Raw genomic sequence first — 12,182 nt, 5'->3', positions numbered from 1 at the left:
GTCGAACACATTTGTGTTAAAAATTCATAAATATTGAATAGCCCATTTCTGAGTTAACTCACCAAAACTTATTTAGGAATTTTTTTCTGAACCTCAATACCTACTTTCAGTTTAAAGAATTATACAGGGTGTTTCCTAAACATGCGGCAAAAATTCAGGGGGTTGTTCCTTGGACTATTTTAAGCATGTTTTGTCCTTGGATGATTTTTGAAAAACCTCTTTGTTTCGAAGATACAGGGCGAACAACATTTTTCATATTTTTAAAATTAATAATAGTTTAAATGAAAATGCGTACCGCACTGTGTTTACTAAGTAGGTACAATTTATTTTTAAATTTGTTTAACAACATTCCAATTACTAAAAACGGCCAGTTTTTTGACTAAAAATTGATAAGTGCAGATGGTACCTAAAGGAATACAGATTAAACACGGTTTTCATTTGAATTCGTTTTGTGATGTATTAGCAATTAACATTTTATCTTTGACTATTATGAATCGCTATACAAACACCGAGATGACTGACATGCATTTCATTTTGTGGTCATGTGGTCATTTTCAACAGTTTTTGTAGGTTGAGTTGAATTTTCATGTAATTTTTCATAATAAAATGTTATTATTTGAAATTTTGTTTCCCCTATATCTTCGAAACAAATAGGTTTTTCAAAAATCATCAAAGGACAAAATATTCTTAGAATAGTCCAAGGAACAACCCCCTGAATTTTTGCCGCATGTTTAGGAAACACCCTGTATATCGTGTGCTAAATGGTATGAGTTTAAAAATAGTGTAAATCACATGAAACAAAAATTCTCAAAAATATTTTGGGTTGAAATATTTAATTTGAGTCAGAAACACTGATGAAAAATATAATGATCTAAAATATGGTTTCAGAATACGTGATTAATCTGTTCCAATTCATTTGGGATCTTCTTAGGCTATTTAAATAAAAGATAACAAATTGTCTCTATAATAGTAATGATGACAAATTACATAAAGTAAAAGTGTATGGAATTTAATGATGAAAATATGCTGCTTGGATGATTCAAAGATTCATCTGAAACATTTTCTCTGAATTAGGTACTTTTGGTCCAAATATTCAATGGTAAAGAAGACTTTGATGGTGAATAATGAAATTAACATGATAACCATGAGATCGTCTTATAGTTGAAGCAAGAATCGAAAAGATGTCAGCCAATAATTTCGAAAGTTCTGGCTAGAGAAGATGTTTTGAAATTTATTCACCGATTGAGAAGTTTTTAATGTTCACAAGTGAATTTGAACCTATTTGATGGATACTGAATGGCAAGAACTTGTGAATAAGCTAGTTATACACGTATAAGATAAAAAGTCAGTTCCTCTGGTGAATGTACCAAAGACAAGAACCGATGAGAAGCACATATTCATAATTGTTGTTATCAGTTCGATGCTGATAAAACAGAAAATATGTCTTCGTGCCCTCAGAATTATCAGAAAAAAGGGTGTTACTGATCCATAGACGAGGTCTTTGAACTATATATTTAATTTGAAAAATACATTTGGCAAAATCCCAAGTACCTATCATTGCAAAATATCTGGGTGTGTGCGATCCTAAAACATATACAGGTCACTGTATGCGTCGAACATCAGCAACTCTTCTGGCAAAAACTGGACAAAGTATGACTATGCTGAAACATCAGGATAGTTGTAAGAGTAAGTCTGTTGATATATCTTCAAAAAATTAGGTTACAAGGATATCTCTGCGACTGGTTTTTCTTTACAGAAAGTAGATAGCCAGGCAATCAAAAATAAATCCATGTTTGATGCCAGCAATCTAACATTAGGGATCCTTTCAGAATTGAAAATTCCATATTAGTTTTTTGATGATAATACTTATAAAAGTTCTTGGTATTAGAAATCCGAACCTTACATTCAATATTTAGTTCTTTTCGGTCCTAGGTTATAGTTTTAACGGCCGGTAGTACGAACAGATTAGAATTAGAGAATGGATTGATCATGAGCGAGTCAAAACTTATAGGTTGAGATCATTCCAGGTTCAAAATTCAGAAATTATAGACATTGCGAATAAATGAATAATAATAATAATAAAAGCTCAAAAAAGATTCCTTATTCTCGTTGAAAATATGTAACAACATTCTTCTATTAAGTGATTTATTTCAATAGTGGTCACACCAAGTTGTCTTATAGGTATTCTCGAATAGTTTCCATATTAAACAAAAATTAGACATGACAATAACTGTATCGAAATGAAAAGATTACTGTATCAAGGGATACCTTGCTACAAAATCAAACGAAGTATTGCAGATATAAAATAAATGACGTATTTCTTCTTTCATTTTAATGTTCTTTGATGAACTTGGGAGAAAATCTCTTAGGTCTAGATATTTGATATTACTTCCCCACATACAGTTTTGGATTTATAATCATACTGTTCCCTTTTTATCAAATCGATTGCTACTATTTGATGATATTGGCCTTACTAAGCATGATTTTACAATAAGTGGAATAGATTGGATATTTTTTTCCGTGATTCCTAGTTTTACCTAATTCACACCTATTTCTGTGTGTTATCACAACATCCCTATTTGTCATGAAAAATTGTAGAAGGACAAGATCCATTCAATCTGATTTTTATTTTGGAAAATATCTCAATAATCCAAATTTAAAAGGGACAGCTTATGTCATTTCCATCTTCCGTTGAGTCTTTGGATAAAAAAGAATTTCTAGAAGCCACTATTAAAAAGATCAGCTTCATGGTTACTAGAAGTATGCATAGGAAGTTACACAATGAAATAGTATATAACAATAATTGAAAAACTTCGACGTACAACAATTAATTTTCTGCACATAACACAAATGTTCGAATAATCTTCATGGAACAGAAGAGAATATAATAACGGACATTAAATCTTTTATGTAAGTGAATCATGCTTTGTGGTCATATAGGAAAAATATGGAATTATCAATTTCATATTCAAGAATAATTCTGTTGAAAGCTGAGGATCCACTATTAGTTATTGGTCCAGTTATTCATTTAATTCGTGGTGAGATGAATAATGAAAAAACATTAATATTTTCATGATTTTATTAAAATATCATTCTTGTACAGAAGCTATACATGGTATTCTCACAAATATCTTAAAATTCTTGCAACCTAAGCGACATATCATCCAACATAAACTTCATCTCTGCTATGAAAGTTCAAGGAAACACATTCCTCCTGAAAAACCAACAGTAAAAATGATTCCTATCGACAAACCTCACATCAATTTTACTCTTTGGTTTTATAATCGTTACTTATCTGCGGTTCACTTTCGTCGACGTATGAATACAATTAAAACTAACTATTTGAGCCGAAATTACGACAAATCTATCATATGGACATTACCGAAATACTTGTAGGTAGATGGTTCTGGCATCTGAAAACTCCTGGGTGACTGTGTAACGAAAAAGTTGACTTCTGGAATATTGAAACTCCTAGGAGATCTTCCACTCTTTTCTGTTGGGCTCATATGGAAACTCTTAGGGGAGTTGGTGGCAAAATATGGCTTGAAAATCATATCATTTTCGAAATTTTCCAAGGTCTGTAGATTTTCAGCACCGTCTTCTTCTGAACCGTAATCAGACCCATCGAACATATCTGTATCTATGAGCGGTATTTCTGTGATTGTTTTAAATCGTAGAGAAGGTTGGAAATATGTTTTTTTCTGCTGGTCCAGACTGAACTCCTTAACTTTCCTGGTTTTGCTATCAGGTTGGCTGGGTCTGAATTCAAAACTTCTAGATCTTTCAGTAGTTCTCTTCACTGGTTTCATGTGTGCATTAACCAAGTACGGATTAAAGGTATGATCTTGAGATTTATGAGACATATCGAAATTTAATAACATTGGATCAACGGAAACAGATGCTTGCATGCTGTAATCCTGAACTTTTCTGGGTTCGAATCCTGCCGTTCTCTTGAATTTAGCTGGTCCAGTTTTTGCAAGACTCTTTCCAACTTCTTCCGGTAAAGAATAGTCTACTGACTTCAAGATTTCAACTTCTTCAGCTGAGTCGCTGCTTTTAGAAGCAGGTGGAGGTTTGCTGTAAGAATTTACAGGTTTGGAATGAGATCTTGGTTTTGAGAAACTTGGAAAACTTTTAGATCTACCATGAGATCGACTTTTTGTTCCACTAGGTGTGAAGGAGAACGAAGCTGATGAGACAGCAGTGGGTTTGTTACTTCTATATGTGCTGCTGAATTTTGGACTTTCATCTTCCTGTCTCAAAAGAAGTGACGGTACAGTTTTCACTGAAGATTTGTGAGAGCTAAAAGACGGAGTTGATGCGAAATTGAATGATGATGATGTATCTTCTTTTCCATCACCCAGAGGAATACTCGAAACTGTCTCTACTACAGTACCCTTAGATGCCTTCGCTGGTTTATTACGGAATCTTGAGAAGTTAGGACGTCTGCCACGCACTGTTGAAGTTCCTAGTCTAGCCGGTTGATTTGCTTTCTTCGAAGAATGACTGCCTAAACTAGAAAAGCTGGGGGAGCTTCCTAAGTTGGAAGAAAATCCACCAAGAGTAGCAGAATGCCCTCCCAACTTTGAACCAAATGAGGATGAGGAATTATCTTCACTTAGAGCTATACTCTTGAGGGTTTTAACAGATCCAGATGATTTCTTAGGTGCATTCTTGAGTCTACCAAATGAACTGGACGTACTGGACTTGGACTTGGAACCATCGAAGGAAATTGAATTTATCACAAAGGGATTCATGGGACCAATCAGTCCTCCAGATTTTTTGAGCATGTCATCGAAAAAGATGCTATTCGTGTTACGGATACTATTAGTAGATGGGTTGGAGAAGAAAGGATTCAAGTTGCCAAGTAGTATGTCTCTCTTGATGTTTTGAGAGATATCGTCTTCGTCACTCCTATCTTCTTTCCTAGCTGAATTCCTGAATGATGGGTTCAACGGGATTTCTTGCACTTCTTGTGGTTTGACCTCGATAATCTTCGAATCTGATGATTTTCTTTCTGCTGGTAAATAAGAAGAAGTCTGATTGGTTCTAGAAGTTTGGGTTTTAGTATCTGTACTATTGGATTCGTCCTCCATATCGTCATCCAAGATCTCAATAGAAGAACTCTTTTTGCTTTCAGTCTGGTTTACAGATACGTTGCTGGGTTTCAAAGTCACTGGTTCAATGAATTCAACATCTGCTGTTTTGTTTGATGTTTTTCCACTGGTTTTTTCGGTGCTATTCACCTTACTGTCACTTTGGTTTTCTCCATTCTTGCTTATTATGTCTAAAATATTTTCGCCAGTAGTTCCAAAATCTTCAATGAACTTATTCTTCAAAATCTTGAGTGATGAATCTCCGTCTTCTTTATGTATTGTAGAGTTGCCACAATTCGAGGTCTTCTTCGTCTCCATTTCATCAGTAATAGTAGAATTTTTGATTTCCGACTCCATATCTGAGCTTTTGTTGAATGCTTCTTCGAACTTGTTATTTGTTATTTCCATCAGATCGCTATTGGTTTCGTTCAGTGGAAGTTCCAACAGTTGCTGAAACTTGAGTATTCCTTGATTGAACGCAGAAGCACTCTTGGCACCTGGTGGATAAACTACTTTAGAGTTTAAAAGAAGATTGGCCCTTGTTCTTTTGGAGAGAGGGTTCTTCTTGGAATCATCAGTAGATTTTGGGTTGCTGTCATCTGAATTGTGCTCAATTGAAACCGTTATTTCCTTTACATTAGTTGAGGCAGGTTCCATGTCCTGCTCTTTGGATGGAGCACAGTTGTAGTAGCCAAAAAGGCAAAGGAGAAGTATCTAAAATAAAAAAAAACACATTATTTCCAATATTTCTTAAAATATTCAGCTTGAAGTGTAGTTCTTCGATGCCTTGATATAGAAAACTAGACCATCAAGATATTTTTCGACCTTCTATTTATTTTAATTGTTTTTTAATGCTGGACTCATGTTTGTACAGTAATAATTACTATATCTTGCTGCAAATTTTTATGACTCAATTACAACTTCAACATATTTGAGTTCTTGAAAATTATTTGAAAAACACATAATAGTATTGTCTTCAGCTAGGGGCATGTAAAATGAATTTGAAAAGGAAGAAACGAATTGATATCTGACAGAAATAAATCGAAAGAAACATTTCAACTTCTTTAAGGAAAGTAAGTAGATGTGATGATGAAAATTTAGATCATTAATTCACCAACAAGATGTAAATAAATTTAAATTCAATATTTAAAAAAAAAAGAATGAAAAAAAAATGATGAAAAAATGGATGAAATTATTAATAATAAAGATCTAATTCATAAATTCAAAAAAATATATGAAATATCTGTGCATTAACAGTAAGGACAAAATATTCGAAAAAAAATTTCCACAAATTCTGATCACAAAATTTCGATAGGTCATCAATACCACTATCAAACCCATAAGAGGGGGGTCAATCCCAAATAAAATGTACTTACCGTTTTCAGGAGCATGTTCACACGCAGAAGAAAACCCACAAAATGGTGGAAAAAAATCATGCACGTTTTATATATAGCACTTCCGAATTATATGAGTACACTTTCATTTTCACGATAATTACAGATTTTAAATCCTCACACCCCACTGACTTCCTCATTGATTCAGATTGGAAGCTGCGCATATCTTCATAATCGACACGTTGAACTATATTTAAGGCTATTAAATTCATTCTTTCTGAGACTTTGTGAATTAAAAGATTACATCATGAAATGTGAGGATATATTGATCGAGAAAAAAACCAATATGAACTTCATGAATTGATGTCAATTAGAATTGAGATATTTTATGATAAATTTACTTTTTTTTTCTACAATTCGTAGGATGTTGAAGAAAAAAAAAAGAATTCCAACTTTTAGTTCCTGAAGATAACAACAACGTTGTCAAAACGTTCGTTGAGAGCTAATGAAGATTCTGCGAATTAGAAACTGGTCACTATAACTTTTGTAGAATACTGTATCCTCTGTGAACTCGAAATACTTCATAAAAATGAGAAATATTTTAAACTGAACCTTTCAAGAAAAAGATAATTAACACAGATCCCTTGCATGAGATGATCAAAAAAAATTTCATTTAACCTCAGATGAAATTCCAGCTGCTTTCAATATTGATCACATACTACATAGGTGGTCCAATAAAAACTTAAGACTTCGATTTTCCGGCTTTGAAATGAAACATGGAAAATTGCTCGAACTTGTCGATTTCTGATTCCGCTCTTCACATGAAGCCAAATATTAGAGTCAGATAGTGCTCAATACATTCTTCAAAATTAGTTATCGCAACACCCCTCTTCCCTATTCAAAATCAAGGGTTTGTGCTCACCTCCGTCACGTGGTTGAAAAAAGTGGAAAAATTGTTCCCCCTCGAATATGAAATTGACGGATCCAAGCGATTTTCTACATTTTCATTTCAAAGTCAGAAATTCGAGGTGTTAAGTTTTCGTTGGACCACCTAGTATAATATGTCATGTTTCCATGTCAAAAAAATGATCGGGAATTGGTAAATGACGCACAAAATATTCATCTGAATATATACCTCTTGAAATATTGCCTTCAAAGTCCTTTTCGAAATAAAACACTTTAATGCTACAATCAACAAAATATTTTTTACAATATTTACATCACAAATATCAAATTTTCGATAGGTCCCAAAATTATTATTATGTACCCTGGAAACCTAATACATATTTTTTCTAATTTTTTTTCTGGAAAAAAGGTACGTATTGCTATTGACTAATAATTTTTCTAAATGTTAATGTGACAGTCAAAACAATCAGAAGACTTCTTATGCAAAACTTTTATTATTATTCTATGAAAAACTATCATTTTTTGCGAATTCATTCATTACATGGATGTCAAATCATTCTTGTCTAAATATTATTGAAATTCCAAAATAAATTAATCAATCAATCGATCGTAGAGTTCCTTGTTTGTGAAAAGGAAAACAATTTTGAAGACGAAATTGATCGTTCCCAAAAATTCCTTGGAGGAGAAAACCCCGTATCATTCCTCAAGCAATCCGAAATGGATGCAATCTTTTTAATAAGTGTAATTTAAAACAGAATATTTCATCTCTGAATTATTTCAGATTTATGATAGTATCAAATGGTAAATAATTGAGTGAATGTTTTGTTGAAAATATATGTGTAATGGTATTTATTGCAGCAATAAACCGGAGAAATTATTTGATAATTGAAACAGAAATATACAGAGTGCGAAGTTATATTGTGCCTGTCCATAACTTTTCAGGCGTTCGGTTCTAAACCAGAATATTAGTATTTTTGTAATTAATTCATCGATTGTTATAACTGATTGAAACCAACAATATTTTAATGTAACTAACACAAAACATATTATTTTCATGATTTTTTTTGTTGGTTGGTAAAATGATTCTTATTTCTAATCTTCATATTGTCCCAATGATATAGTATAGAATTTTTGTATGAAATAGTATAATAATTAAACTACCAAATACGAATAGAATAGACATCTTTTTTGAAAGATCTCTATGTTATCTCTAGATTGACCATATATTCATCTCAGTAAAACAAAAAAAAAAACAAAATTAATTAGATTTTTCTTTAATTCACATTAAATATAACGTAGCCATTCTGTTCACACTTATGTCATAACTGTCAATTTCTGTACGAACACAAATTTCAGCTCTTTTATATCTGCTTCCCTTTGAATCACTTGAAGTATCTCTGACTTCGAAAATTACCCTGTGGCCAAAATGTTGATTCAATTCTGGAATGCAAGCTTTTGTACCGTATGGTATATTTAGGGTCTCGTCCATAGCCAGAGTGACATAGTTGGTCCTATCATCGATGTAGTCCTAAAATGTTACAAAAAAAAAAGATTAATTAATTCACTCGATTCCAATTCATGTGTATCAATCTTTTCTCTTTAGTGGAAGACCATTCTCGCATTGAAATTTGCTAAAATGCTATGAAAAAATAGAGTGAACTGTGATGAACATGTATTTTCCCATTTAGATTATTTTTGGAGTTATACATCGTGTCCCGAGATTTGAGTGCCTATTTGTCATTCTGGAGAAGTAGACCTATTTGATTCTAATTCTACCAATTATTTATTTATTTATTTAAATTAACGTGTCTCGACAGCTATGGTCATTGACACAAGATCACATTGAAAGTAGTCAATATTACATCAAAAAAGATTTAAATAATAATAATAATAATAATAATAATTATGATATTCGTACAGTTTTGACTGATAAAACAGTCCCTCACAACAGGCCAGATATATTGCTAGTTGATAAACAACAAAGGGCAGCAATACTCATCGACGTAGCAATACCTAATAACAACAACATGCGTCAAAAAGAGGTCGAAAAAATTTCAAAATATAGGGACCTCGAATTTCAGATAAAGCGCCAGTGGGGAATGATATCAACGAGAACTATTCCAATTATCATCTCAACAACAGGAATAGTACCCAAAAATCTCAAGAGAAATATCAAGCAACTAGGACTTAGTGAGTATATATGTAATATAATGCAAAAAGCTGTTCTTTTAGGTACTGCAAGGACGGTGAGAAAATTCCTAGGAAGCGAAGGACAGGTCCAAGGATCGCGTGTAAGAGGACCAGAAGTTCGACGAGAACCAGGACCGGACACGACCGAGCTCAGCCCTTCTGATATTTTAAATATCTGGGATTGAGTGAATGTTCCTCTTAGCGAGGAGTGAGAAGCCGACGGCGAGGAAAAATCCTACGCGTATAGGCAAAAGTCGGATTATGATATTATTCGGTATTCTCTAACTAAGGTGAAATATTTCTGCGACCTGAGCAAACGAAAATTTTTCTGGAAATTTTTTTTAAATTTTTTCTTCTCTTATGTGATTAAGTGTATAGTTCTCAACGATTCTCTGTTTCAGCTATTGCATAATTCCAAATAGGGATGATATTTATTTTCATTCATGACGTTAATTTTATAATAAGTATAAAATAATATTGTACACAAAATTTAAAAGATGCTAGGTTTTTTTACCTGAAGTGTGCGTAACTTATGTCCTTTTGAATCTTGATAGCCCTTCTGGTTATCTTCATCATCGTAATCAGGATAATAAGCTGTCAATGAAACATTCTCAAACTTCCTTCCTGTACATTTCAAGTTGAGCTCTGAAAATGTCATATTAATATCAGAAAAAAACACATAATGGTCCTCTTTGGTAATCAGAAGCCTCAAACTTCCTGGTTTCTCACCAGCGATTTTTTGAACTCTAAAATTTTCATTCGATCGAATCTGTTACCAAACTTCATCAATTTCTCTATGGTCGGTTTTGTAGTCACGACAATACTGGGTAATTTTTCTCGTTATTCTTCTCAAATATATGATTCATTGTACAATATACAAATGAAAATTTTCATCTACAGGGTGTCCCATAAAAACCACGTCAAACCGAGGGAGAATGTAGATCAAAGGATAACCCACCTGCTATGACAAAATTCCCATTATAAAAGTCTTACCGTTTTCGAGATATTTTTTTTTTTGAAAATAATGAAAATAATTTTAGGCCATTTTAGTTTTGCCCTTACGGTTGGTACAATTTCACATCTTTCTGGTTAATTTTTTCTGTAAAATATTGCTGAAGAATGATTTTAACGTTTACATTGAAAACATTCTGCGAAAATTTTAAAGGGGGGCTATTAGAAATATTTTTATTGGAAATTTTGGTAGTGAATTATTTTGTTCATGATGTTTAGCCCATCGTAGTGGGAAAAAATGTACCGAGCTACTGCTGCACATTACACCAATAAATTGTCTATTTTATAGTGATTTCAAAGAGGTATCACACACTACAGGTACAGGAAGACTCGTCGCTCCAAATGATCTTATTAAAATAATCTGGATCTGCATGATGTTTTCCAAAATTTGCCGGCAAAATTGAATTTCGTTGAGGTGAATAATTATGCGAGTAATATTTTCGCACGTAAACAATTGCCATTGTTCACTAAGTAATGCAACATCGAAGATTTCTTAACAGAATTGACAAACTTGATTTTGTTAGAAACGTACCCATTTGGATAAAAACCGCCATATCTTTTTCCTTTGAATGACAAATGACTTGTGTGATACCTCTTTGAAATCACTATAAAATAGACAATTTATCGGTGTAATGTGCAGCAGTAGCTCGGTACTTTTTTTTCCACTACGATGGGCTAAACTTCATGAACAAAATAATCCACTACCAAAATTTCGAATAAAAATATTTCTCATAGCCCCCCTTTAAAATTTTCGCAGGATGTTTTTAATGTAAACGTTAAAATCATTCTTCAGCAATATTTTACAGAAAAAATTAATCAGAAAGATGTAAAATTGTACTAACCGTAAGGGCAAGACTATTGAAATGAGGCAAAAATTCATCATTTTCAAAAAAACTACATTCTCCCTCGGTTTGACGTGGTCTTTACGGGACACCTGTAGATCGAATTTGCAGTGTTGCAAGAGCACAAAATAAAAATAGACTTAAAAACACAAGCTTCTTTCTAGTATGTATTTCTAATGGTTATTGAGAAAAACTGTGGAAATTTAATATTTTCTAACGTTTTTCATATTGAGAGAGAAACAAATAAAACCATGTGAATTACCTACTTACCATTATCGAAAAGGGAAGAACTGCTCTCGATCAAAATAATGAAAACGAATATAAATATTTCCTTCATTTCAACCGACTATCAATCGCTTTGCATCAAACTGATTGTTGTATCAACACAGAAGTTACATTAATTATTTGTCCATTAAGCAATAAATTATGCACGCATTTGAGTTCAAACACTATCATCGAATAAAATAAAGTAATATGCTTTTATAAACATTTTTACCTGATGAATTGTAGTTTAATCAACAATTTCCATTTGATTGTATGATATAGGCTTACCGAGAAATGTCTTTCCCCATATATGGGATAAATATGCGGGCTGAATCGAATTAATGATTCAGAATGATACTTTTCAGAATTGTTTTGGGAGCACGCGTTTTCCGAGCTGGGCCACTAATAACCAATCCGTGATCCAAATTCAATTATGTATGTCCGTCCGTAACGACAATAACTCTCGAACGGAAAGACCTAAAAAAAAGAGAAGAAAACATTGTACCTCTTCGTTTTACTTTCGGCATTCTCTATACACA

The 12,182-nt window shown here is 32.8% G+C and overlaps 2 protein-coding genes across 2 annotated transcripts; both read right to left on the bottom strand.

Moving 5' to 3' along the window:
• Nucleotides 1-3,061: 3,061 nt before the first annotated feature.
• Nucleotides 3,062-6,641, bottom strand: LOC123684289. Its single transcript, XM_045623484.1, has 2 exons — nucleotides 6,473-6,641; nucleotides 3,062-5,810 (listed from the first exon to the last, which is right to left on the bottom strand). The coding sequence occupies exons 1-2, from the start codon at nucleotides 6,530-6,532 to the stop codon at nucleotides 3,354-3,356; spliced, it is 2,517 nt and encodes an 838-aa protein (XP_045479440.1). The 5' UTR covers nucleotides 6,533-6,641; the 3' UTR covers nucleotides 3,062-3,353.
• Nucleotides 6,642-8,566: 1,925 nt separating this feature from the next.
• Nucleotides 8,567-11,837, bottom strand: LOC123684320. Its single transcript, XM_045623537.1, has 3 exons — nucleotides 11,650-11,837; nucleotides 10,041-10,171; nucleotides 8,567-8,864 (listed from the first exon to the last, which is right to left on the bottom strand). The coding sequence occupies exons 1-3, from the start codon at nucleotides 11,714-11,716 to the stop codon at nucleotides 8,616-8,618; spliced, it is 447 nt and encodes a 148-aa protein (XP_045479493.1). The 5' UTR covers nucleotides 11,717-11,837; the 3' UTR covers nucleotides 8,567-8,615.
• Between the last annotated feature and the right edge of the window lie 345 nt (nucleotides 11,838-12,182).

Source organism: Harmonia axyridis, chromosome 7 (assembly GCF_914767665.1).
Source record: "Harmonia axyridis chromosome 7, icHarAxyr1.1, whole genome shotgun sequence".
Classification (NCBI taxonomy): domain Eukaryota; kingdom Metazoa; phylum Arthropoda; class Insecta; order Coleoptera; family Coccinellidae; genus Harmonia; species Harmonia axyridis.
The sequence above is the reverse complement of the archived record's forward strand: the minus strand, read 5'-3'. Positions and strand labels throughout refer to the sequence as shown.

Excerpts from the sequence above, each read along its gene's own strand:
- LOC123684320 (XM_045623537.1), bottom strand. The coding sequence starts at position 11,716 with ATGAAGGAAATATTTATATTCGTTTTCATTATTTTGATCGAGAGCAGT. Across the intron at positions 10,172-11,649 it reads TTCTTCCCTTTTCGATAATG|AGCTCAACTTGAAATGTACA; the intron begins GTAAGTAGGTAA and ends TGACATTTTCAG. Across the intron at positions 8,865-10,040 it reads ATAAGTTACGCACACTTCAG|GACTACATCGATGATAGGAC; the intron begins GTAAAAAAACCT and ends GTAACATTTTAG.
- LOC123684289 (XM_045623484.1), bottom strand. The coding sequence starts at position 6,532 with ATGATTTTTTTCCACCATTTTGTGGGTTTTCTTCTGCGTGTGAACATG. Across the intron at positions 5,811-6,472 it reads TGAACATGCTCCTGAAAACG|ATACTTCTCCTTTGCCTTTT; the intron begins GTAAGTACATTT and ends TTTTTATTTTAG.